General features: G+C 45.6%; 1 protein-coding gene and 1 non-coding gene across 2 annotated transcripts in view; one reads left to right on the forward strand and one right to left on the reverse strand.

The window, feature by feature from the left end:
- ACTN2 (actinin alpha 2) overlaps positions 1-27,484 on the forward strand; it is an 81,007-nt gene that overhangs the window by 37,343 nt on the left and 16,180 nt on the right. The window contains exons 5-12 of the mRNA XM_055425748.2: positions 5,048-5,135; positions 6,643-6,721; positions 10,055-10,136; positions 14,255-14,340; positions 15,964-16,056; positions 17,889-18,119; positions 20,430-20,577; positions 22,449-22,599. Coding sequence (XP_055281723.1) covers positions 5,048-5,135; positions 6,643-6,721; positions 10,055-10,136; positions 14,255-14,340; positions 15,964-16,056; positions 17,889-18,119; positions 20,430-20,577; positions 22,449-22,599 — 958 coding nt within the window. The remainder of the gene's footprint in view (positions 1-5,047; positions 5,136-6,642; positions 6,722-10,054; positions 10,137-14,254; positions 14,341-15,963; positions 16,057-17,888; positions 18,120-20,429; positions 20,578-22,448; positions 22,600-27,484) is intronic.
- Positions 2,473-2,579, reverse strand: LOC129556096 (U6 spliceosomal RNA). The gene has a single exon (XR_008685930.1). It is a non-coding gene; the product is annotated as a U6 spliceosomal RNA (small nuclear RNA).

Below are 27,484 nucleotides of genomic sequence, written 5' to 3' on the forward strand. Positions count from 1 at the left end.
TTGAATTTATTGAGTCTGAATTTGAAAACTTTCAAATGGACTTTTTAAAAGAAATATTTGTTTATTTATTTATTTGACTGTGTCGTGTCTTAATTGTGCATTAGTGATCTTCACTGCAGACACGTGGGCTAGTTTTGGCGCATGGGCTCCGGAGCATCTGGGCTCAATGGTTGAAGCTCTCGGGCTTAGTTGCTCTGTGGCAGGGGGGATCTTAGTTCCCTGACCAGGGATCAAACCCATAACTCCTGCATTGTGAGGCAGATTCTCAACCACTGAACCATCAGGAAAGTCCTTCATACAGTATACTCTTATTAAAGTATATTCCTTTCATGCTTGTGAAATAATAAGATGCTTTTTAAAAGTTCCTGCTTTATTAAGAAAGAATAATTTGTAATCATTTAATCAATTTTATATACTTCTGCATTTAAATATTTAAGCAATTGAGCCCACTTTGTAGAGCAAGTTAAAAAATCTTGTTCACATCATTGCATTTACTACACTACCAAGTCCTTTTTCCACAGATATTACAGAGGTGAGCTTGACCTCAGGTTTTTCTGATTGGTTACATTTTAAGTCACTGATAATATTAATTGAAAACTTACTTCTATTTCAAATGTTACTATGAATGGAATGATCCACTAGAGGTTTTCCCCAAAATTATTATTAATGTGCCCAGGATAAGATAATCAAATCATAGTTTTTTTGTAAAACACATCATGATAGAAAGATTTTCAAATGACTAGGAAATAAGCATTCAGAAGTGTGATTTCACTGGCAAAATGCTTAAATCTCTTCAAACAGAAGTCTTTTAGTGTCCTACACAGTAGATAGTTTGCTAATTTATTTTTTTATTTGTTTAACTTTCATGGAGTCATTTCTTAAAAACCTCACTTAATTTCTGTAAGTGTACAGAAAAATTGTCTGATTTATTTAAATGACATCTATTATGTAGAAAAAGACATTGTTATTTAGACGGAATTCTTTGAGAAGCAACTCTCCATCACAGAAAGGATGGGCCTCTTCTAAGAAGGAAAATGAGAGGTTGCCATATCTGCGTTGAGGGCAGTGCAGAGATGCCTGAGTAGGTGCGGTTCCTTGGTGTGTCCTATGGTTGTTCATGATGGAATGACAGATGACACTGCCTATTATAGCATGCTTTGTATACCCACCGTCAGGGTTTCGTGTGTGGACTTTTCAGGTTTAACCTTTACCTGCAGGAGGTGAGGTGTACCTCAGTCATGTGCTGTTTGGCACAAGCTTGGAACCTTCTGTTGAATGCCTCAAAATGAAATTGGGGTGAGAGAGGGTCAGCTTTGTTACAGTAGCCAACTCAATAGGGAGAATACTTGCTTCAGCATTCATGGTCTAAGAGTGTTCAGACACATTCAAACAGAAATTAGGTTAAACTCATAGCTTTTCTTGCCTGAGGAATCCCATGGACGGAAGGAGCCTGGCAGGCTACCATCCATGGGGTCGCAAAGAGTCGGACACGACTTAGTGACTAAACAATAATGATTTACAAAATGACTGACAAAAATTAAGGGACTTCCCTGGTGGTCCAGCAGTTAAGACTTTCCCTTCCAAAGCAGTGAAACTCAATCCCTAGTTGGGGAGCTAACATCCCCAACCTTGGGGCCAAACAAACCAAAACAAAACAGAAGCAATATTGTAACCAATTCAATAAAGACTATAAAAATGGTCCACGTCAAAAAATCTTTAAGAAAAATCGTAAATTTAAATGTAAGTGGCAGTAATGACAAATGTAATTAAGATTGTATTAATCTACTTTCTGTATGTTTACTTATCTAACCTGTTTTTTTTATTGAAGGATAGTTGCTTTACACAATTTTGTTGTTTTCTGTCAAACCTCAACATGAATCAGCCATAGGTATATACATATAACCCCTCCCTTTTGAACCTCCCTCCCGTCTCCCTCCCCATCCCACCGCTCTAGATTGATTCAGAGCCCCTGTTTGAGTTTCCTGAGCCATACAGCAAATTCCCGTTGGCTCTCTATTTTACATGTGGTAATGTAAGTTTCCTTGTTACTCTCTCCATATATCTCGCCCTCTCCTCTCCTCTCCCCATGTCCATAAGTCTCTTCTCTCTGTCTGTTTCTCCACTGCTGCCCTGTAAATGAATTCTTCAGAACCATTTCTCTGCTGCTGCTGCTAAGTCACTTTAGTCGTGTCCGACTCTGTGTGATCCCATAGATGGAAGCCCACCAGGCTCCCCCATCCCTGGGATTCTCCAGGCAAGAACACTGGAGTGGGTTGCCATTTCCTTCTCCAATGTGTGAAAGTGAAAAGAGAAAGTGAAGTCGCTCAGTCGTGTCCGACCCCTAGCGACCCCATGGACTGCAGCCTACCAGGCTCCTCCATCCATGGGATTTTCTAGGCAAGAGTACTGGAGTGGCTTGCCATTGCCTTCTCCGAACCATTTCTCTAGATTTCATCTATGTGTGTTAGAATACAGCATTTTAAAATATTCACAGATTTTCGTGTCATTCTTGCCAAGGGGCCATGCTAATCTTCTCTGTATTGTTCCACTTTTAGTATATGTGCTACTGAAGTGAGCACTAACCTAAGTTTTATTTAAAGTTTATTTTAAAAGTTTGGATTATCTCCTCCTATTGTACTTTTTCTTACTAATTCCACTGGCCAGAGCCCCAAAGGCAGGCTGTTATGTCTACAGCAGAACAGCTAGCTATGGAGTGCCATATTTCAATATCTGTATAAATTAGTATTTCAATGAAGTCTTAGAACTTTCAGTCTTTTTCCTTAACAGGAACTTGATATTCATAAGAGACATGATCAGGAACCATTCAAATTATTCTTGGAGCACATGAAATTTGGGGGCTTGTGTTGTTTCATCTGGATTATGGGTCAAAGAAAAGTCTGAACTAGAAGTGGGAACTTTAGAGAAGTAATTATAGAATACTTATCTGGATTTGAAAAAGTCAACTTCATACTGAAATGGAAGGCCAAGGCCCAGTTTTGACTAAGAGTCCACACTTTCAGGTTTTGAGGAGCTGTTTGGATGTATGAAACTTTGGGTCCTCTAAGAAGCAAGTGCCAAGATGGTGTTATAAGCTGTCATAACCTATTCAGGCTGCCATACAATATACCATAGGCTGGGTGGCTTAACAGAAATTTATTTGGCTGGAAGTGCAAGATCAGGTTGCCATCTTTGTTAGTTTCTAGTGAGGGCTCTCTTCTTGGCTTGTAGATGGCTGCCTTCTCTCTGTGTCCTCACATGGCAGAGAAAAAGAGGGAAGGGAGAAAGACAGGTGGGAAAAGAAGACAGAGGCAGCAGAGAGCTTGCTCATCTTATAAGGGCACTAATCCCATCATGAGGGCCCTACCCTCAGGACCTCACCTAACCCTAATCACCTGCCCAAAGCTCCATCTCGAAGTACCAGCGCATTGGTGGTTAGGGCTCCAACCCATGAATCTGAGGGGGACACAGACATTCAGTTGGAGGAGGCAATGGCATCCCACTCCAGTACTCTTTCCTGGAAAATCCCATCGACAGACGAGCCTGGTAGGCTGCGGTTCACTTTCACTTTTCACTTTTTTATGCATTGGAGAAGGAAATGGCAACCTACTCCAGTGTTCTTGCCTGGAGAATCCCAGGGACAGGGGAGCCTGGTGGGCTGCCGTCTATGGGGTCACACAGAGTCAGACACGACTGAAGCGCCTTAGCAGCAGACATTCAGTGGAGAAGGAAATGGCAACCCACTCCAGTACTCTTGCCTGGAGAATCCCACGGACAAAGGAGCCTGGTGGGCTACAGTCCATGGGGTCGCAAAGAGTTGGACACGACTGAGTGACTAACACACATACACAGACATTCAGTTCATAGCAAAAATGCTAGAGATTTGTTGGGGAAATGCCTGTGGAGGATAAGATAAGGGAAGCAGTAGATGGCAGGGCACCTTCAGGCCTGGTGCCTGGCTGACACTTGTGCTGTGGAGAGAAGGACTTGGGAAAGAAAAGTCTCATTCTGCAGAGTGGCCCTCAGGCAGGTTCAGCCGGGCCGATGGGGACTCCTTCAGCCTGAGTTGCTCTCAGAGGAGTCCCACGTGTGGCAGGAATGGCCCCACTCTGGTGCCCCTCCCTTGCTCAGCCTGGGACTGGAGTAGCCCCGAAGAAGTGTGTCCTCAGGGGGATGCAAGGGTGGATTCAGAGGATGGCAGCAGGGATGTCAGTTCTGTGCTGTGTTCCCAGCAGTGAGACATCTAAGCAGTGTCTTCATGGCTGTTGCAGCAAGGTGGCTGCTGTTCTTGATGTTTTGCCACACTGTGTGACATGCGGTATCTTAGTTCTCCAACTAGAGATGGGACCTGAGCCCCTGCAGTGGACGTGTAGTCTTAACCCCTGGAATACCAGGAAATTCCCAGCAGTGGTTGGTTGGTGTTTTTTTTCCCACCTTGGTCAGAACCCCATTGGCCAAACGTGGAATTTACCAATAAAAACCTTTAAGTATTTTAAAATCACTGAGGGAATATTGAAGGGAATACATTTCAGACACAGTGGCCTCTCTGAATTCCATTTATTTAAGAATATACATTTTAAATGAGATCTTGACAAGTTGTGTATATGTGTTAGTCGCTCAGTCGTGTCCGACTCTTTGCGACCCCATGGACTATAGCCCTCAGGCTCCTCCGTCCATGGGATTCTCCAGGCAAGAATACTGGAGTGGGTTGCCATTTCTTTCTCCAGGCAATGACCGGTTAGTTAAGTTATAAAGTATACACATAAAAAAATTTTTTTTTCATCAGAAAGGTAAGTTACCAGTACCCCTCATGTCTGGTTTGGTATTCATTATGTCATACCTTCTGTATTATCCTTTTTAAGCCCCTTCAAGGGCCTCAGAAGTCAGTCCCTGGGAACACGGTTCCAGCCCCTCTCCTCTTGCAGAGGTGATGTCTTTGGCGATGGGCCCTCTAGGAAGTCTCTTTTAACAAGTGACAAGAACTTGGGTGAGTGACGGGTAAGGGTGAGGGTGTTTCCTTGCGAACTCTTTCTCTTGGCTTTTGTTACAGAAACCTCTGCCAAAGAAGGCCTGCTACTTTGGTGTCAAAGGAAGACCGCTCCTTATAGAAATGTGAACATTCAGAACTTCCATACCAGGTGAGCACCCAGGGCCCTGGGGTCCTTATAGGCCCTCTGGCATGTGAGTGGACAGGGAGAACAGTGTTTCTTTATTTCAGTGTCTCTTCCTGTCTGTGGGGCGTTTTCTGTATGTAGTAGAACTCAGGCTCTGGGCTGATGGATGCTTAGGGTCCCACTGGGGAAAACGTTGGATTTAGGCTAGGGAGACTGGTACTGTTCGTGAGCATCATGCAGGGATACGGCAGGGATGGCTTCTTAGGGACAAGGAGAGATTGAACTGGGGTCTGCATATCCCATGTACGAGGTCCTCCCTGTCCCTCTTGTCTGCAGTGCCCAGAAGATGCTTCATCAGTCAGCTTTGTAGGCTGGGATTGGAGAAAAGTAGAAAAGGCCTGTTTGAAAAACCATAGGGAGCTGAATGAAGGAGATCCAGAAATAATGTGAGAGCATGATGCTTCAGTCTTTCCTTTCTCGTGAACATCCTGTGCCAGGTGTTTATGTTTTCTCCCTTTGTGTGATAGGGATGCCCGTGAATATAAATGGGTCCCTAGCCCCCATAGATTACAGGAAAGAAATGAAGGATACAGATGAGCCCCCAGGACCAACCGGGGAGGTTCCTCTAGGGAGATAAGTATTATTAGGTGTCCTGAGTGCACACAGGTGAGAAGGAGCCTTGCTGTTCCTACAACAAGCTGTCAGGATGAGAGCACCTGGGAAGGCTGGGACCTGCCGGTTGAATGTCAGAGGCCCAGTCTGGCCTCCCACTCACCTTCTTTTCTTCCTCTGGCCCAAAATGGGCCTTCAACAGTGTAGCCCCTGGGGTCTCCTTCTTCCCCACCCTTCAAGGCACAGGACTCCTGCTCCTGGTCGTCACCAGGGAGCTCATAGCCTGAGGGTGTCTGGTGGTGTCTTTGAGCAGAGCGGAAATCCAGACTCTCCCAGCTAAGTCCTTCAAGTACTTACTTGTCATTGCCTTCAAACAAACAAACAAAGCAATAATAGAAAAGAACCCTATGAAGAAGGATAGGGGAGAGGGTAGGATTTCGGAGTATACTGAGGAGCCTGCTCTTGGAGGAAAGTGTGTCCTGGGCATTTCAGGGTAGACCGTCCTGGTGTCTGTCTGTTGGGCCGGGGAGGAAGCCAGACCTGCCAGACCCTGAGCGGGGAGAGGGGCAGTGGTGGGGGGAGCATCTTCCCTCTGTCCCTGCTGGTTCTCCCAGCACAGAACTGACCAGTGCAGGAGAAGCGTGGCAGGGAGGGAGTCCCAGGCAGGGCTGAGCCCGAAGCTGTAGATGGAATCGAGACTAGTAAGGGGGAGGCAGTCCTCGGCAGACTCCAGGAGAGAGATGAGTACTCCCAGGGAAGGGGCCACGGCGTCACTGGGTCGGGGAGCGAGGGAGGTACCTGGGGCTCCGGGTCTCAGATTCCAGGCCGACATGTGTGTAAGGGCAGCCCCTTGCTGCTGCTGCCACCGCCTCTCCGTTAACCCGAGTTCCTGTTCCTCCCGACTGTGACCGTCGCGCAGCTGGAAAGACGGCCTTGGACTCTGTGCGCTCATCCACAGACACCGGCCCGACCTCATTGACTACTCAAAGCTGAACAAGGTCATTTGGGGGGCCCGGCATGCTGTGTCCACCCTGCCCCCAGCATGTCGTCTGAGACTGAGCCCGTTGGCCCTGAACTCACAACACCCAGGCTGCTGCCAGTATGCGCTCCCGGCCGGCCCAGCGAGGGGTGAGGACAGGAAGGGTGGCTGGGAGCGTGCTCACCCGTCATTTTAGGGCAGGACGGGACCCAGAGCCAAGTCACCGTTTTGGCCCACATTACGATGTTTGTTTTATTGGCTTGATTGACTATGAAAGCTTTATATGTGTTTCTTAGGGATTTTACATTCCCAGATTGAAAATATGGGAAGTGAAGTATCCATTTGGGGAAGGAGATGCAGATACCCCAAACCTTGTATTTAAATTCCTTTTATCTTTTCTGAAGGATTTAGTTGCTGACATAGTTACTCAGAGTTGATTAACTTGTTTCTCACTCAAGAGATGCTTCATAATTACCTTGCTATTGATGTAAGGTGTTAGTTGCACCCTTAGAAAAGAGGTTTGGGGGATATGGGGTCTTCTCTTTTTAAAAAATTCAGCTTATGAAATTTTTTATTTTTTTCAGCTTAGGAAAGTTTCATTCTCCCTTTAAGCTTAAGCTTTTATTGCGCTTAAGTTTAAAATAGTCTGAATTCTTTCTTTAAAATAGCTTGCACATATGATCTGTGATGGAAAAAAGAAATCCTGCCCCCTTCTAAATCTTGCAGTGGACAGTCTGTCTGCCCAGTAGTAAGGCCACATAAAGACTTAGACGCCCCGTGACCGTTCCTGCTGGCGCGTCGGGCGCGTTTCCTCCCGCTGCTGGTGCGCTTGGCTGGCCGTGCACTCGAGTCGCTGTGTTTGGTGTGGGGTCTGGTCTTTGCTGCATGCTTCTCACGGTGTGGCCCGTGGGCGGTGGGGTGGAAGAGTGTGCTGGCTTTCGCCACCTTGCAGTTGTCACATGCTCACCACCCTCCCCCTGACCTGTCTTCACTGACCATGGGGTAGCACATGAAAAATGCACTTGTGTCCTGAAGATGAGAACTGTGGTCCTCAAATGGATTGCCAAAGGGAATGGGCAGCCAGAGTTTTTCAACTTCCTCAAGAGTATTTTCTCAGCCCAGAGTTATTCTGAAATGTAGAGACAGTGTATATTTTTTTCAGTTACTGTTTAGCTTATTTGTAAAATGAGGGAATTATACTAAATAAAGCTAACTTCATCAGCAGTTTATAAGGGTCAGTTTTTAGTGCTCAGTCTCTCAGTCGTGTCTGACTCTTTGCAGCCCCATGGACTGTAGCCTGCCAGGCTCCTCTGTCCATGGGATTTTGCAGGCAAGAATACTAGAGTAGGTTGCCATTTCCATTACTCCAGGGGGTCTTCCCAACCATGGGATTGAACCTGAGTCTTTTGTTTCTCCTGCCGTGGCAGGCGGATTCTTAACCACTAACGCCACCTGGGAAGTTTTTATTACGAAAGGTCAATAGACATGTGGTAATTGGCCACCTATGATCAGTAAAAATATGATAATAATTAACAATACCAGTTAATACTTTGATAAGCTCTAGATTAGGCACTTAATAAGTATATATGTTTATTATGTATGTATTAGTCTGTGTCATACATCTGGGTGTTACTATTAATATTAATGCATATATTTTATGTATATTATGCAAGGGCTTCCCCGGTGTCTCAGCTGTAAAGAATCTGCCTCCAATGCAGGAGACACAGGTTCAGTCCCTGGGTCGGGAAGATCCCCTGGAGGAGGGCATGGCAACCCAGTCCAGTATTCTTGCTAGGAAAGTCCTATGGACAGAGGACCCTGGCGGGCTATGGTGCATGGAGTTGCAAAGAGTCAGACACAGCTGAAGCGACTGAGCACACATGCATGCACGTGCACAGATAGTCTTTCAGTCTTCGTAACGCACAGTAAACTATGTAAGGTAACGTGCCAATAACGTTGGTACTCTTGTTATCCGAGATTTACAGATGAAGAAGAGGAGAATTTTGTAATCTGCCCAGGGTCGCATACCAGTAACTGAGCCAAGAAAACACTTAATTGCCATGTTTTATGTCAAGTCACATTCTAAGTGAGATACCATTCACAGAGTCTCTGAATTATTACTTTGTTTTTAATGCTGAAATTTTTCTTCTGTGTTAAGAACAAAAAGAAACTTTTACTCAGCTATTTGGCTTTATAACATTTGCATAAAATGTGCAGCTGAGACTCCCCTTATTATATGGCTGTTTTTAATTAAAGGATTATATGCTTTGTGAAGACAACATGGAATTGAAAAAACGTTTTGCCTGCAATGATAGTAAACTCTGAGAGGCCAGGAGGCTTGCCTTGGTTTCTTCCTTGAACACTGAACGTCTTTGAAGCCTGCATGTTTTAAATGTTTCACCATGTCAAAGTGATTGTTCTCATTGCAAAACATTACAGCTTCTGAAGAGTTTAAATGGCTTTGATGGTAAAGTTCATTATAGTCATCTCTGGACTAACATTACTTCTCATTTTGATTTTTCTGTATTGTATACTCCCCCATCCCATTTCAGATTCATGATACTTAATCTCTTTAGAAGATAAAAAGAAGAAATATTAAATACATTTTTAAATTTTTCAGTATTTCAGTTAAAAATTTCTGGTTAAATATACTGTGTTATGTTACATATATGTTTAACCAGTTTTACTGTGGATGACAAACAGTCATGAGAACAAGAATTTCTTCACAGTTTTCATTTACAGTATTGTTTCTATGGTTTCTTTAATAATTTGATTTTTTAAATTTAATATTCTGAAAACCGAACTTTGGCTCTTTGCCACGTTGTAGCAATCTTTAGTGATCTAAAAGTTTTACCTAAACAGGCTAAAAGCAGAATTTTCTTGTATTTAAAACATAAATCACTGTAAAGTTAGTGTTTTACTAATAAATATTCTCCGTGACCACCTTCCAGATCTGGAAAAAATGTATGTTTCATGCTTCCTTTTGGGGTCATCTAAATTTTTGTTATCAAGAGTTGGAAATAAATGCTAAGGTATCCAGGATGGTTTTTTTTTTCCCCATTCATGAGAAGATATCTCACAACTTTCCTCCCAGCCACACAGTATCTGCTCTCTCAGACTTTTTGCTCACATTTTATAAAGTGTGCATGGATTGAGTGATTTTTATGTTATTTTTGATGTTTCTCTAAATGTTTGAAGTGTTTGGGGAAAGATAAGAAAGAAAATCTTATACTATTGTGGTTATGTATGGATGGGAAAGTTTCATCCCCAAAATGAGGCATATAAAAAAAAATTAATGAAGTGCTGTTCAAAAAAACATGTTAAAAAACTGGTTATATTCTTTTCCACGCAGGATGACCCAATAGGAAATATCAACCTGGCCATGGAAATAGCAGAGAAGCACCTGGATATTCCCAAAATGTTGGATGCAGAAGGTGAGATGAAAATTGTGTTTACTGACTTACAGAAAATTGTGTTTACAGTTACACTGACTTACTGTGGGCTCCCTGTTACAGCCACACATGGGGACTTGTAAACTGTATACCTAGGTTACATCTGGCGTGCTGTGGTTCATGGGGTCGCAAAGAGTCGGACACGACTGAGCGACTGAACTGAACTGAACTGAGGTTACATCTGAAGCACGAGGGGCCCTTAGAAGTTTCTGTCATTGGCCTCATAATTATTAGAATATTTCATGTGTAGCTAGTTCAAAATTATTTTTTAGAATCCTACTCAAAACCAAGCCAGCAAGACTGTCGTGAAAGGACTTGGTAAAAGGTTCAACTTTGGCAAAGAAATGGAATGCTTTGGTTTGTGATTTTCAATGGAAAGCTGCCTATCTTAATTTAATTTTTTAAACAACCTAAGGTTACTTCTTTTTTTAACTACATAGGCAGAAATTTAGTAAATAAATCTCCTTAAGCTTTAAGACTCCACAAGGGAAAAAAGTCCTTCCCACCAGAAGTTATGGAAGCACAGCGTAGACTATAGAACAGTTAGCTGTCGTGTGCCTCTCAAGACTTTCATGTTTCATCTTGAATTTGTTCAAGTTAAATTTAGTTTCACTAGAGCTGGAACCTCTCGATATGTTGCAGCTTAGCAGCCCTCATGCTGGGGACTGGTTTCAGTACTTTTCCTGCCCTTTTTGTGAGATGAGTTTGTCTGAGTTTTGCCCTGGCACAGCGTCGAAAGTGCATATACATGGACATCATTCACTTATTTCATCTCACTTATGCATGAATCACTTCTCACTCAGCAGATACTTGATGAGCACCCACCGTATACAAGACCCTGGAGATGTTTCAGGAGATGATGAGATGCATCAGGCAGGGCCCAGCCCTCAAGGAATGTATATTCCCGTGCTTGGTGTTAATCTTATTAGTCTCTCTTGGTTTGTTGCTTCTGCTAATTAGCGTTGTTGGGGAAAGAGCTTAGTTCTAGTCAGTTGTCAATCTTCTGTTCTTCCTCATTTTTGGTGACTGTATCACGGCTGCCCTAACAAAATACCACTAAGTAAGTGACTTGAAACAACAGAAATTTATTCTCTTATAGTTCTGTAAACCTAACTCTGAAATCACGGTGTTGGCAGGGCCGTTCTCCCTCCAAAGTCTGTGGAGGAGGGCCTCCTCTTGTTCTTCCAGCTTCTAGGAGCCCCAGGTGTTCTTCGGCTCCTGTTAGCCTCGCTGCAGTCTCTGAGTGTCATTACGTGGCCGTCTTCCCTCTGCGTCTGTCTCTGTGTCTTTTCCGTCTTCCTGAAGGATACCTGTCACCGTGGATTAAGGGTGCGTCTTTCTCCAGCATGATGTCAGCTTAACTTGATCACATCTGCAAAGATCTGCTTCTAATAAGGTCACATTCACAGGTACCAAGAAGCAGGACTCCGCCTGTCATTTTGGGGGCCACAGTGTAACCCACTCAGTGATGTGTCAGTAGTCGAATTTTGCCCGCTTGTTAATGGCCATTTTATCAAACACCTGTAATGCTGGGTGTTGAACACAACTTGAATACATTCTTCAGAATCTACTTACGGTTTTTCACAAACCCATTAGAGGGAGAAAGGCAATGAAACAATGAAGTCTTCATGTAGAAAAAGTACCTTTTTCTTCTTATCCATCCATCTTCTGACCTACGTTTACATTTGGGTGCTCTGTCCTTTAAACTTTGCACACAGTAAATACCTATGCAGAGTTTATCACTTGAATGAACAGCTAGGATACTGAAGAGAGGAAAAAACGAGTGACCGTAAATTCATGTTTTCCTTCACTGATGCCTCCCTGACTTCTGACAGTGGAGGGTGAGCTTGGAATTACCCTGTTACTCTGGCAGGCCGCCCATCCTCTTGCTCCTGGCTCTCCTTTAGTCTCTGAGTCCTGGTCTGGGCATATCTTCTGCTTATCCTGAGCCCGTGGGATATGTTGGCACTCTGTTCATTTCCTGCTCCTTCGTGACATCCTTGCCTCTTATTATTTTTCTTTTTTGTTTTGTTTTTGATGGTTCATAAAAATGCTTATGCACGATATTATTTTCTTTGCAGAGTAGTTTCTGTAAGAGTCTTCTGGCGAAAGAGTTATGAACTTGAGTGGCTTGGGTGTGGGGTGTGCGGTGGTGTAACCATCTCCCCAGCAGATCTTCCCTTGCCGTTAATTATTCTTTATGTGTTTTCCACCTGCATCTGGACTCACCGAGCCCACAGCTTCGTAGTAACATGTTCCTCCCTCTGTCACTCTCTCATTGTAATGTCTTAAATACCAGTTTCCTCCCCTCAGATCATTATCACTTTGGCGAATCCTTGCCTCCATCCCAACCCCCCCACCTCCCCCTACTGCTCTTGACCTTACTTCCTGTCATTTGTGATGGTCTCTGAACTCTAAATGGAGGAGCCACCCACCTGTGAACCCGTAATAAAAACTGGTGAGATTCTTTCCCGGCTTAAGTACCTTCCACACTTTTTAAAAAGCTGTGAAAGTTGTTTCTCTATGTTCCTCCCTCCAGCGAGCACCAGGTGCAGATTTGTCGGTGCTCATGTTCCGTGTGGACCTGCCGGAGGCACCTTGGTGACCCGGGACACCCCATCTGTCTAGAGGGAGGGAAACACGGTTGTGTGGACTCAGTGGAATTCTAGAGTTCCAACTCCAGGTGTGGATGAGACTTACTTGCTTGTTTAGGGCTCTTCTGAACTGGCCGTACCCTTTTCTCTGGCGGTTCTTAGAAGTACACACAGAGTAAGGAATTTGCAAATGTGACTTCCTTGATTTGAGCCAAAGTTTGAACATCAGAAGTGTGTGGGCAAGGGGGAAGATTTGAGACTTTGGCCTCTCTGAGAGGCCTGCTGCTATTGGAACATCCAAGCAGTTAACCTTTTTTCCACACGGATTTAGTATACGCTGCCAGACCTGATGAGAGAGCCTGTTACTATTGTGCTTTTGCTGGTGCGCAGAAGGCGAGGGTGTGAAACATAAGTCACCACTCACCTCTTACCTTCTGTGTCTTGATGTTTTCTTTCGTTGTTTTTCTCTCCCCCGTCTCCCAAATCCTTAGAGTAAGGAGATCCATCTGGTTCCGAAGAAGCAGTTGTTTGTTTTTTTCAGTCTGTTTTTCTTTGAAACGTACTGTCTATGCAGTAAGTAGTATGCCATTCATGTTCGTTTTCTAGAAGGTTCCATGGGGTTCCACAAGCCCACATCCTATTGATACCCTCTGGTAATCCGATGACGAGCTTTCACCTTGGGGAATTACACGGCACCTTTTTAAACTGCATTCTGTCAGTGACTGAACTGAGTCTCCAGTTAGAAAGCTTGATAATTCAGCCACAAATGGGGTGGCCAAGGTGAGAAAGGAAGAGTGTGTGTTCCTGTGGTTCTATTTTCTCTCTTCCTGGTGGTTGTCCTGGCAGCTCCTATACATGGTGGCAAGAGTCATAGGGAGAAGTTCAAGTCATCTGTGCCCTTCTGTTTAGAAGTTCTGTTTCTCTGGGTGGCTCCCATCAGTGGCATGGTAAGGATGGGTGGAAGGATTAGGGCATGTGCTGTCTTCAGTGAACTTCATCCCCAGTTAAGTGAGGGCTGTGCACAGAGCAGAAAGCCAAGGATTATGAGGGAGGGGAGGGGAAGTGGTGGCCACGAGGGGGCCAAAGAGGTCTGCTTGTCCTCCTGCATCTTGCAAAGGGACACACCTTGCTCGCAGCCAAAGTGGCAGATGATGTGATCCACTAAAAGGCAGGATCCCACAGGTCCTTAGGAAGTGGGAACCAACTCTAATAGGCAGCACCCGGGTTCCCTGAAGTGCACCTTACCTGCAGTTAAAAAAAACAACACAACCAACCCGGGGTGGGAGAGAAACCCTCATTTTGACGATGTAAAAAGAAATGTGCTGGTTGAAAGCATTGCGTTCACGAGCGTTCAGTTCTGTACAGCCTTCCTAAAGGTCAGGGTGGTGGGCCCAAAAAACACAGAAAGTCAAATGGAAACCAGTTTGTTCTTCCCTTTGTTCACCCTGGTTTCTGCTCTTCATCTGTGTGTGTGTCTATTCTCTGTGTTATTTTTCCCTCCCTCAGACATTGTGAACACTCCCAAGCCCGATGAAAGAGCTATCATGACATACGTTTCCTGCTTCTACCATGCTTTCGCTGGCGCGGAGCAGGTACTTAACCCTCGTCTGTCCGGTTGCCCTGATGCCCTTGTGCACTGGTTTCAGTTATGTGTGTATGTGTGCGCGTGAGCACGTGCGTGCATACCTGGGTGTGTGTCCGTGCGCTTCACATCTTACCCAGGACTCTTTCTGAGTGTTTGGTAATGACCTAACTTGGCAAGTTCCAAACTGTGAATGCCTTTTTACTTAACAGCTTTACCGTTCAAGTTCTTGAAGTGTTCTTAGTTCTCTGTCCTTCTGAGATATTGCTCATATTTCACTAGTCAGTTGTGGGAAATACTCGTGCTTTAGGAAAAGCAAGAGCCATGAAAATTGGGCTGCATTGGTTGAGCGGTGAAGGGGGATTTGACCAGGAGGAGTGAACACCTTTCCAGGGCCCATTTTTATTGACAGTTCTCTTCTATCTGGATGCCCTTCACTTTCGGTGACCTGTTCAAACATCTTGCAAGATGAATATTAATGTAACTGAAATAGTGAAAAGATAACAGTGTTAAAACCTCAAAAAAATGCATACGCCTTAACCAACAGCCTGAGGGACATCACAGGTTGGTGTCCCTCTCTTTTCTCCGTGGTCCCCTGTTTTTGCCTCCTGCCTCTTCCTGTGTCTCTACTTGCAGTGTTCTTATAGATGGGGGTGGACAAGGGATGTATTATTTCTGTGATCTCTATAACTCTATAAGACTGTCACCAGCAAATGGTGGTAATTGGAAATTGGCCCCTATGAGGGTTTCAGAAGCAAGGCTTGGGACGAGGCAGGAGGGCTGGAAGCCAGATGGGTCTCATGGTCATGGTTTAAGGTTCTTGGCCACTCCCAGCTCAAGCTCCCCACAAAAGGACAATGGAAAATTATTGATACCACAACAGCTACTCAGGTGGATTAAACAAAGTCTTAAAGCAGGTTCTGTTCCGAGAAAGGATCCCAGCTAACACATTCTACGTGTTCATTTTGGGAGAAAAGGGCTTCTGAGAGCTCAGGGCAGTGACAGATGTATTCAGATCCCAGTCCTCTCTGCTGTGATATCTAATGTGATTGGAGGGTTCCTGCCCTGTAGTTTTGAGGTTGGTTAGAGCAGCGGTCTCCAACCTCTTTGGCACCAGGGACCGATTTTGGGGAAGACAGTTTTTCCGGGGACCGGGGTGGGGGATGGTTTCGGGATGATTCAAGTGCATTACATTTACTGTGCACTTTATTTCCAGTCTTATTACATCTTAATTACATCAGCTGCACCTCAGATCATCCGGCATTAGATCCCGGAATTTGGGGACCCCTGGGAGGGCTCAGGTGGATGCCCAGGGACCGGAGATTTTTGTTTCTGCGACCCATTGATTTCTGTTACTAACCTGTTTGATGTTCCACAAAGCTCATGTTTTCAACTAACGCTAATCTTCCCGTTATTCCCTACAGTATCACCTTGCTGTGTAAGTCTGTATGAAACTGTCCCAAAGGAGTGCAATGACCCATAGTGTGAAAGAGCCATATCCTCAGGCTTACCCCAGCAGAAGCTAGAACCTGCACCATTTACAGCACATGCCACCCCCGCCCTGCCGCCTTCCGCCTCATGTATGCATGTCCCTGTCGACAGAGCCGTCCCGTTTACCTATTGTGTTTTACAGGCCGAGACAGCGGCTAACAGGATATGTAAGGTTCTTGCTGTGAATCAAGAGAATGAGAGGCTGATGGAAGAATATGAGAGGCTAGCGAGTGAGGTAAAGGAAACGGGTCCCCGCGGTCTTGTCCATTCCCTCCCTGAGGGTGAGAAACAGAGGGTGAACATGGATTGTCAAGTGTTTTGTTTTTTTTTTTTCTTTGCATTTTTCATCTCGGGTAGAATAAAGTAGGAAGCTCCACTAGCTCTCAGGAATTGTTCATCTTGTAGCAGCTTGATTATTCGCACAAAGATCATGCTGCAGGTTGTTCCAAGTGCTGCAGGGCATGGAGGTAGTTTGCATGTTGCAAGGTGCAGTAGAAGCTGTGTACCTCCACGGTTAGACTCCCCTAGATGACACTGCGTTCCTTGTTTTTTTCCTGCTTCATTGGCTTCTGACATCACATTGGATGCGCTCTGTATTTAGAATCCTGGATCCACGCAGTGACTTAGGATCTAAGGAACATGCCCAATCCATAGTGAGAGGACAGAGGCTCAGTCCTGTGTATGTATTTAAATATTAAATATCTAAAGGGAATCTGGTGGAGGCAGAGCTGGTAGAGCCCTCCATCCAAGAGTCCTCCTTTGAGCATGAGTTTCCAGGATGCCTTTTTACTGCTCTTCAGTCAGGTTCTTGGTTAGAGTAGCACTTTCCACACTGCTCTTCTTTTTGTTCTTATTATAGTATAATATTAACTAAGCAGGACCAGGGAGGCCAGGTGGCTTAGTGGTAAAGAACCCACGTGCCAGTGCAGGAGATGCAGGAGACTCAAGTTAGATGTCTGGGTCAGGAAGACCCAGGACATGGCAACCTACTCTAGTATTCTTGCCTGGAGAATCCCATGGACAGAGGAGCCTAGCAGGCTATAGTCCATGGGGTTGCAAAGAGTTGGCCACAACTGAGCATGCATGCAACAAAAACAAAGCAGGACCAGGGTGAGGTCCACAGTCACCTCCTCTCTGGATTGAACTCAGCCACAGTGACAGCAGCGGAGAACAAGTAATATTTGCTGTGAGTTACTCGGGCTCATACTTGGCCTGTCCTGGGTAAGGCATCGGAACACTTGGAATCAGTTTTCCCAAGTAGTTGTATGTATTAGGCCAAGCTGATGATGCTGTTTTTTACTTTGTACTGTTGTGGGAAAATTCCATTTGCAGCATCATTTAATGCCAGTGATCCAGCTTCAGGGTTGAAGTGTGACCAGGACTGAAGGACGGATGCTCCTCGGTGATGATAACCTTCATTTTCTTACTTGGTCCTTTATTCATCCTCTTCAGATAGACTGTGTGGGGCATTTGTATGGCCTTGGTGCTAATTCAAGAGAAAGGGGCATCCTTCATTCTTGGGAGTCACTGCCATTTTCACCTTCACCCTGTGTATTTCCTTGAAAGTTAGCTATTAAAATGCACTTTGGCGTTGAGTCAGTTCCAGATTTAGTGCTTTTGTCTAGTAACTAGACCCATTAGATTTGAGCCGATTGAAACTAGAAGTACATTTTAAGATAAACCCAGTCCTTTCCTGATTTTATTCCACCACGTGAAGTTTTCGTTTTTTTTTTTTTTTCATTTGAAAGCTCCATCCAGCATTTGTCTGCTCATGTCTGGTCCCCAAGTTTCCTGTAAATGTCTCAGTTTTGTAAAACATGCCTCGTGCTGACTCTGAGTTTTCAACCCGTGCACTTGGGCAAGGGTGAGTGGCCCTGGGTGGGGACTGAGGTCTCCATTGTGCCCTCCTTACAGATGGGGCTTTTACAGACTTCTGTAATGTCAGGAGCTTTGGGTCCACCCATTCCCAATTGTTAGGTGCCTCTGTTTTATAACTGGAGGTCAGTTTGCTGGTGTTTTCAGCAGGTTTTTTTTTTTTGTGTGTGTCTGTGTATGTTTTGGGAGCAGCTTTTGGAATGGATTCGGCGCACGATCCCCTGGCTCGAGAACCGGACTCCTGAGAAGACCATGCAGGCCATGCAGAAGAAGCTGGAGGACTTCCGGGATTATCGCCGGAAGCACAAGCCTCCCAAGGTGCAGGAGAAGTGCCAGCTGGAGATCAACTTCAACACCCTGCAGACCAAGCTGAGGATCAGCAACCGGCCAGCCTTCATGCCCTCTGAGGGCAAGATGGTGTCGGTGAGTAGCCCCTTGGCCCTGGGGGCACCCCGCTCTTTTTTTTCATTAAGTCCCTCCTCTGATTTGCCGCTGAGAGGAGGCACTGGCTATAATTTTGAGCCTGTGACCACTTCCTTCTGGATGTTTTCTCTCTGCCATCATGCAGTTCTTGCCTCTCCCTGCTGTGGGTGCCTCACACAGAGCAGGCCTCTCACAGACACCTGGTGGTGAGGGTCCCTCCCTCTCCTCCCCGCCTCTGGGTGGACCGGCATCTCCATCACATACCTCTGTTCCCTCCTGGTACCACCTCCCCGTTTCACCTTCTCCAGGGCTCAGTCCTACATTTACCTCCCTCTCTGCATATCAGTTTCTCCCACTCTTCCGAATCTTTCCCATCCGCATTAGGAAGCCATCTAGAATCTGCCAGACAAAAATGAAAACCTCCTATGACTACACATCTCCCCACAGCAGCTGTCCTGTTTCTCAGCTCCCTTTGCAGCAGGACATCCAGAGAGAATTCTTTATGGTCCTTATCTTTCGTTCCTTCCTCTTATTTTACTTCTTTTACTCTTCAACCTGCAGTGAGTAACCTGGCTTCCATCCCCACCTGCATGGAGACTGTTCTGTTCAAAGTCAGCAGGATCCATGTTGACAACCCAGTGGTCGCTTCTGATTTCATGTTCTCTGTTGCTGTGACCATGCTTCCTAGAAACTCCTTCCACTCTTGAACTTAGCTGAGTTCCTCCTGCCTGACCACCAGGTCCTTCCAGTCACTGCTCACAGCTTGGCTTCCTCCCCCGAAGCTATAGGTGAATGCTTTCTGGGTCAAGGGCTCCTGATTTTCTCCTCTGTCTTGACACCTGCAAGTGAACTCATCCAGGCTTGAGGCTTTAATTACCAGCTATAACGGCAATGTCTCCCAAATTTTACATCTCCAGCTCTGATTTCTGCCCTAGTTCCAGATTCATATGTCCACTTGGATGTCTCAAAACCTAACGTCCAGGAGTCCTTCTGCAGTGAGCTCTGTCTGAGTAAATGGCATCACTGACCCCTAAGTTACTAAAGCCCCAAACCCAGCTGTCATCTCAGATCCTCCCTTTCTGTCACTTTCTCGCATCTGGTTCCTCAGCAAGTTCCACTGGCTCGGGATCATACCTTGAATCTGAGCCCTTTTCTCTACCTCCGCTGCTGTCGCCTGTGCTAAGCCACCATTGCTTCTCTTTGGACCCTGCAGTAACTTTCTCACTTGCTTTTCTTGTTCTTTTCCCCCTAAAATGCATTCTCTACATAGCAGCTGCCGTCATCTTTTAAAAAAAATTTTTGCCCTGTGGCATGTGGGATCGCGTAGTTCCCCAACCAGGAATCAAACCTACATCCCCTGCATTGAGTCTTAAGCCCTGGACTACCAGGGAAGTCCCCATCTTTTTTAAAACATAAATCAAAGTATGTCTCCTTTCTTCTCAAAACCCTCCGGTGACTTTCTAAAATATCTGGCGTAAGATGCAGATCCCTTTTCCGGAATCTGATGTGGTCTGACCCCCACCCCACCCTGCTGACCTCGTCTCCAGCTGCTCTGCCCCTCACCCATCTGTGGACACACCACCTGCTGTGGTCCTTCCGAAGCCCAGAGTGCACCCCTTCCGCGGGCCTTTAGCTCATCGCTCACTTCATCATGAACTTGGCTTTTCCATCCCTGAGGTCTTGACTCAAATGCCACCTCCTCAGAGGGGTCTCCACTCAGGAAGCCGCCTAAAGGAACCGCTGTCACATGCCCTCAGTGTCACTTGACTGTGAGTTGTTTTCCCTTAGCGGCACATCACTGTCGGAAATAGGAGTTTTGCTGTTTAATTCCTTATTTGTTGTCTTTCTTCCACCCCCCACCACAATCATGAAAACTACACCGGGGCCCTGGGAACTTTACAGGTGCTGTCTACTCTTGTATCAAAGGTTCCCACAGTGCCTGGCGTGTGTGTGATGCCCAGGAACCAGTTGACGGCTGGGAGAGCCCAGTCCCTGAGTCATTTGGGGGCTGAGTCACTTTGCGGCTTCAGCTTCTAGTAGCCAGAAAATTAAAGCATGTAAGCCTCTGTCCACATCTGGAGAAGCATGTGGTATCTGTTCACTGATGATCCTAAAAAGGCCTGGTGATAATGAAGATGTTTAGAAGCCAGAACACGGGGATGGTTATTTGGGGTGGGTGGGGAGTACAGAGGGCGAAGGAAGGACAAGAAGACACCAAGGAAAATGCCGCTGACATCACAGAGGGGATCGTAGGGGAGCCCAGGGGCCAAAGCATAACAGATGTGTCGTGCTGGTTCCCAACCATCCCAGGACATTGCGGGCGCCTGGCAGCGGCTGGAGCAGGCGGAGAAGGGCTACGAGGAGTGGCTGCTGAATGAGATCCGGAGGCTGGAGCGCGTGGAGCACCTGGCTGAGAAGTTCCGGCAGAAGGCATCCACGCATGAAACCTGGGCGTACGGTGAGTCCTGGGGGCACGGTGGGGCTCCTGGAAATTCAGGGTTGAGTTGCAGACAGAGCCACACATGTGTGCAGTGATCACTGTCCCTGGCACCTGTGACCCCGCAGGCAGCTGTCCTCGCCCCTTTCTGGTTGGCTGTCCCAGGTACTAGGGTACTTCGGGAGATGGGTATGGGGGATTTCCTGGCAGTCTAGCGGTTAGGACTTGGTGCTTTCATCGCTGTGGCCCAGGTTCAATCCCAGGTCAGGGAACTAAGACCCAACAAGCTGTACTGTGCAGCCAAAAAAATAAAAAGTAGATATGAAGATGGGTGTTTTTACCAAACAGTACTCATAGTACATTCTTCCCACACTTAGCTACACAGCTAGGCCTCCTCCTTAAGGCCCAGCCCCCTCCTGACTCACCCCACTTTCTTCCGTCTGATTCCACAATCATCTGTTTATTCCCTAACTGTGGGTCAGACAGCCCTGGCCCAGACACTAGCTTCTGCAGATAAAGGTTTTATTAAATGCTACAAAAGGAACAAAATTTCCCACTTAGAAAATCTGCTTGCAAGGAAAGAACACAAGAAATGGTTTTCTGTCTTCCTAATGCTCTTGTTTCCCTTAGATTCATCTGCTCCTTTCAGGCCTCACAGGCATCCCTGTTTGCATGGCTGTGATGCTGTGCTTGTGGTATCGTTTTGACTCTCTGCTCCTTGCTGAGCTAGAAGAACAGAACATCCCCTTATGACATGCATCTATTTTAAGAAAGAATAGGGAGGGTTCCCTCATCCTCTGGGTTCCTTTTGCGGTCGTACTGCTTGACTGTCCGTGTTGCGCAGCAGGACAGTCGCACAGACATGCAGCCAGGCAGGTTGGCGTCCTAGCACTGACACCTCCCAGCTGTGTACCCTGCGTGCTGCTCACCTCTCAGGGCCTCCGTGTCCTCTGCAAAGCAGGCTCACAGTCGTCCTTCCTTCACAGGGTTTTTATGAAGGTTTGATGAGTTCATATTTATAAGGTATTTCAGTTGGCATTTGGCATGTAGTCAATGCTATGTTGTCATCAGTCAGTATGTGAATATTTGCTTTCCATGTCTTGCTTTGTGGAATTAAATTCTTAAAGGTCATCACCCAGGGAATAAAAATGGGTCCAGTTATAACCACAGACGTTGCTTGAATTAAGAAATATTTGTGGGGAAACAGTCTCAGAGAGAAATTTTTCTATTGTTATTAGAAAAAAGTCACAGGCTGCATTTAATCTCATTAAAAAATAAAGTTTTCAAACCAGCAGAATTGGGCCAATATGGTTGAACCTATGGGCAGACAAGAGTACAAGTATCTTATCTAATAATCCCAGATAATTTTCATGGGCTAGTAATTACTAGCTTAACTGAGCATCATACAGGAAAGTCAGATACTTCTTTAGGAATAACACAGACTTGTTATTTAGAATGTGCTCAGGGTGCTTTCCCGACTTCCCAGGTGGCGTTAATGGTAACAGACTTGCCTGGCAGTGCAGGAGACTTAAGAGATGGAGGTTCTATCCCTGGGTTGAGAAGATCCCTTGGGAGAGGGCACAGCAACCCATTCCAGTATTCTTTCCTGGAGAATCCCATGGCCATAGAAGGCTTCAGGCTACAGTCCCTAGAGTTGCAAAGAGTCGGACATGACTGGAGTGACTTAGCATGCACGCAGTGTGCTTTCCACCCTTCCAGAACACACAGGGGCTCAAGGCCTCCTTAGCAGAGTGACAGCCTGAATTCTAGCTGAGATATTATCTCTGCCTCTTCAGGGCTGTCCTTTTCTCCCTCCTCTTCATTCTCTGAAATGACCCAGGACTTTGCAAAGAGGCCAAAGCCCTCACACTCCCTTGCTGCAACCATTGTAGGCAAAGAGCAGATCTTGCTGCAGAAGGATTACGAGTCGGCAACCCTGACGGAAGTCCGGGCTCTGCTGCGGAAACACGAGGCCTTCGAGAGCGACCTGGCTGCGCATCAGGACCGTGTGGAGCAGATTGCTGCCATTGCCCAGGAGCTCAAGTACGTGCTGCCTGCGGGTGCTGGTGCTGACATTGAGCCCTGGGTCCAAGCAGGGACCCCACCGAGAGCTTCCCCAGGCATTCCCAGGGAGGGGTCTCTGGGGGGCCACCTTTCCTGTCCTGTCCTAAACATCGATCCAAGCCAGAGGATGCTGTGATGGGATCGGTCCTGTTTGGTTTTTTTCTTTTCTTTTTTCCTTTTTTATTTTGTATTGGGTTCCCCCCCCCTCAACTTTATATTTTGTATTGGGGTATCAGGGCTTCCTTGGTGGCTCAGACAGTAAAGAATCTGCCTGCAATGCAGGAGATCCCTGGGTCAGGAAGATCCCCTGGAGAAGGGAATGGCTACCCACTCCTGTAGTCTTGGCCTGAAGAATTTCATGGACAGAGGAGCCTGGCGGGCTACAGTCCATGGGTTCGCAAAGAGTTGGACATGACTGAGTGACCAGACCTTCACTTTCAGATAGCCAATTAACTGTGTTGTGGTAGTTTCAGGTGAACAGCAAAGAAACTCAGCCCTACATATACATGTATCCATTTTCCCCCAGACTCCCCTCCCATCCAGGCTGCCACATGACATTGAACCAGTGTGCTATATAGTAGGTCTTTGTTGGTTATCCATTTTAAATATAGTAGTGTGTACATGTCCATCCCAAACGTTTAACTGTCCCTTCCCCCTGTCCTTCCCCCACCCGGCCACCATAAGTTCATTCTCTAAATCTGTGAGTCTGTTTCTGTTTTTTAAGGAAGTTCATTTATGTCATTTCTTTTTAGATTCCATCTATAAGGGATGTTATAGGATATTTCTCGTTCTCTGTCTGACTCACTTCACTCAGTATGACAATCTCTGGGTCCATCCATGTTGCTGCAAATGGCCTTATTTCATTCTTTTTAATGGATGAATAGTATTCAAGGTCCTTTTTTATTTCCTTAAAGATTGACACTGACTTTTGCTCTGGTCCTTTGGTTTTGGTAGTGTCCCTGTGTCCATCCATCAGGCAGCACCCCCACGCCCAGCACAGGCAGCTCCACTTCCAATAGGATGAGAAACAGCACTCGGGATGGGAGCATGGCTTGCAAAGGGGGCCTCACCCAGGCCTGGTGCACGAGATGGTCCCATATTGCACCCCCCCGAAACCAAAGACCAAGATGCCTCCAAAGGAAGAGATGTTAAGGCCCCACTTTCCTTTGTCATCAAATAAGTGGCGTTTCATTTTCATGCTCTTTATTTTATGGGAGGAGCTCTTGCCTAGAAAATCCCATGGATGGAGGAGCCTGGTAGGCTGCAGTCTGTGGGGTCGCTAAGGGTCAGACACGACTGAGCGACTTCATTTTCACTTTTCACTTTCACACATTGGAGAAGGAAATGGCAACCCACTCCAGTGTTCTTGCCTGGAGAATCCCAGGGACAGGGGAGCCTGGTGGGCTTCCGTCTATGGGGTCACACAGAGTCGGACACGACTGAAGTGACTTAGCAGCAGCAGCAGCAGCATGAGGAGGCTAGGGTAGTTTAAGCCCCAGTGGGCGTTGTAGGTCCCACTGGTCCAGACGCTGCTTCTGGCTATGGCCACCCTTCCAGAGAGGGACTGCTCTGTTGTTCCTAAGCCTTCTATTTTTCTTTTTTTTAAGGTCCTTGCTTCTTTTCCTAAATACAGAATTCCATTCCCTACTTCTCTATCCCTCATTATCACCACTGATAGATCTGTACAATTTTTAGAGCCTGTCACATAATGATAACTTTAAACAACCAATAGTAAATGTTTCTTATGATAATGTTACATTTTAAGACTCTTATGTTCCTCCCTTTTGACTGGAGCGAATTCCTTAATTAACAGAGATGGCCTCTTTTAAGAGTATCTTCTTATTCAGTTCAGTTCAGTCACTCAGTCGTGTCAGACTCTTTGCGACCCCATGAATCACAGCACACCAGGCCTCCCTGTCCATCACCAACTCCCAGAGTTCACTCAAACTCACCTCCATCGAGTCGGTGATGCCATCCAGCCATCTCATTCTCTGTCGTCCCCTTTTCCTCCTGCACCCAATCCCTCCCAGCATCAGAGTCTTTTCCAGTGAGTCAACTCGTCGCATGAGGTGGCCAAAGTATTGGAGCTTCAGCTTTAGCATCAGTCCTTCCAATGAACACCCAGGATTGATCTCCTTTAGAATGGACTGGTTGGATCTCCTTGTAGTCCAAGGGACACGCAAGAGTCTTCTCTAACACCACAGTTCAAAAGCATCCGTTCTTCGGCAATCAGCTTTCTTCACAGTCCAAATCCACATCCATACGTGACTACTGGAAAAAAACATAGCCTTGACTAAACGGACCTTGGTTGGCAAAGTAATGTCTCTGCTTTTTAATATGCTATCTAGGTTGGTCATAACTTTCCTTCCAAGGAGTAAGATCTTTTAATTTCATGGCTGCAGTCACCTTCTGCAGTGATTTTGGAGCCCCCCCAAATAAAGTCTGACACTGTTTCCCCATCTATTTCCCATGAAGTGATGGGACCAGATGCCATGATGTTAGTTTTCTGAATGTTGAGCTTCAAGCCAACTCTTTCACTCTCCTCTTTCACTTTCATCAAGAGGCCTTTTAGTTCCTCTTCACTTTCTGCCATAAGGGTGGTGTCATCTGCATATCTGAGGTTATTGATATTTCTCCCGGCAATCTTGGTTCCAGCCTGTGCTTCTTCCAGCCCAGCGTTCCTCATGATGTACTCTGCATATAAGTTAAATAAGCAGGGTGACAATATACAACCTTGACATACACCTTTTCCTATTTGGAACCAGTCAGTTGTTCCATGTCTAGTTCTGACTGTTGCTTCCTGACCTGCATACAGGTTTCTCAAGAGGCAGGTCAGGTGGTCTGGTATTCCCATCTCTTTCGGAATGTTCCACAGTTTCTTGTGATCCACACAGTCAAAGGCTTTGGCATAGTCAATGAAGCAGAAATAGATGTTTTTCTGGAACTCTCTTGCTTTTTCCATGATCCAGCGGATGTTGGCAATTTGATCTGTGGTGCCTCTGCCTTTTCTAAAACCTGCTTGAACATCTGGAAGTTCACGGTTCACACATTACTGAAGCCTGGCTTGGAGAATTTTGAGTATGACTTTACTAGTGTGTGAGATGAGTGCAATTGTGCGGTAGTTTGAGCATTCTTTGGCATTCCCTTTCTTTGGGATTGGAATGAAGACTGACCTTTTCCAGTCCTGTGGCCACTGCTGAGTTTTCCAAATTTGCTGGCATATTGAGTGCAGCACTTTCACAGCATCATCTTTCAGGATTTGAAATAGCTCAACTGGAATTCCATCACCTCCACTAGCTTTGTTCGTTGTGATGCTTTCTAAGGCTCACTTGACTTCATATTCCAAGATGTCTGGCTCTAGGTCAGATCGTGATTATCTTGGTCGTGAAAACTTTTTTGTACAGTTCTTCTGTGTATTCTTGCCACCTCTTCTTAGTATCTTCTGCTTCTGTTAGATATCTTCTTTTTCAGCCTTGCCCAAATATATTCTTAAATATTTGTGGCCTTCATATCCAGTTTTTCACTGTATTTGTGGCTTTACCATTGTCTTATTTCTTAATGCTTCTTGAATGTTGGCCATCTGGCTGCTTGTTAACAATTTCAAATAAAAAAAGGGAGAGAAACACAAGCAATTTAATGTTGTATCATAGTTCCCACAAATAATTTGGGATGGTTTCAAGTATTGCTCATAAAAATTAAGTAACAATTTTATATTATTATTATTCCTGGTATCCCCAATGTATATTTCTTTACTCACTCAAGAGAGGAACTGCAGAATCTAAACCTGTGTTCATCTTACTATTATTAGCATCCCTTTCCTTTTTACCTTTTCTAAAATAATGAATGTTTATGCAGTCCTCAAAGTACAAAAGGAAAGAAAATGCCCTGCACAGCTATGCACACCCTAAGTCCTCGAAACTAGGTATGTGTAGAGCTAGTGTGTATGAATTAGAAAGAGGGATAAATGTTCACCCTGATGATAATCACAGAAAGCTGTGATCGATGCCTCCACTGTGGATCAGTAGAAGGTTCCTGGGTTTTTAGTTCTGAAATCTTTCTGCTCTTTAATTGCACTTGGTTGCATTTGAAGAGCCGTATCCTTTTCACTTTGTATTCAGGGCTGTGCACATTGCTGGCATATTTTGGTTGGTTTTGATTTTCTGGTTATAATAATCGCAGAATCTCTATTCATCTCAGTTAGTGGTGTGTGTGTATCTGTGTGTGTACATGTGTACATGTGTACACTGCTGCTCTTAAGACCTGGATTCTTTAGATGATTAGGAACTTCTTACCCACAGAAAGCACACTCATATCACAACACATGCATCTCCTTTGTTCAGAAACAGTGACATTCAATAAAGACAAGTTAACTTTGTTTAAGAGAATAAAAAACAAGTTAACAAACAACCATTGCCTTAATTTAGAGTCGAAAGAAGGAATAAGCTTCAGGGAAATGGATTTGGTCCTATAGGAGGGGATTTCCTGAAAGCCTCACTTTGGACCATTTTGAAAGGAGTCTCCTGAAGATGTCTATAAACCTCCCTGTCTTGCTTTTATCCTAACTAGAAAGGTGGTTAAATTTTGTCCAGGATTCAAACTTTCTATCCCCAGAGACACTAGGCTTACTTTGTAGTCAGTAATTTGCTTGAGTGGTAAATTCAGGTTATCTCACAGAGACCCTGTTAGGATGTACAGCAGGGCTGCTGAGGAACAGGGACTGCCGAGGGAGAAGTCATGCTGTCCCTGCTGTCACACGAGTGACGGATGATGAGTCAGCCCTTGTCAGCGGGGAAGGGCTTGCTTCTGCTGGGCTCAGAGTCCCAGCACCCCCGCCCCCGCCCTCCCCCCAGGACGCGGTGCTCTG

This window comes from Moschus berezovskii, chromosome 12 (genome assembly GCF_049115385.1).
Source record: "Moschus berezovskii isolate FMDL1 chromosome 12, NW_MosBer_1.0, whole genome shotgun sequence".
Classification (NCBI taxonomy): domain Eukaryota; kingdom Metazoa; phylum Chordata; class Mammalia; order Artiodactyla; family Moschidae; genus Moschus; species Moschus berezovskii.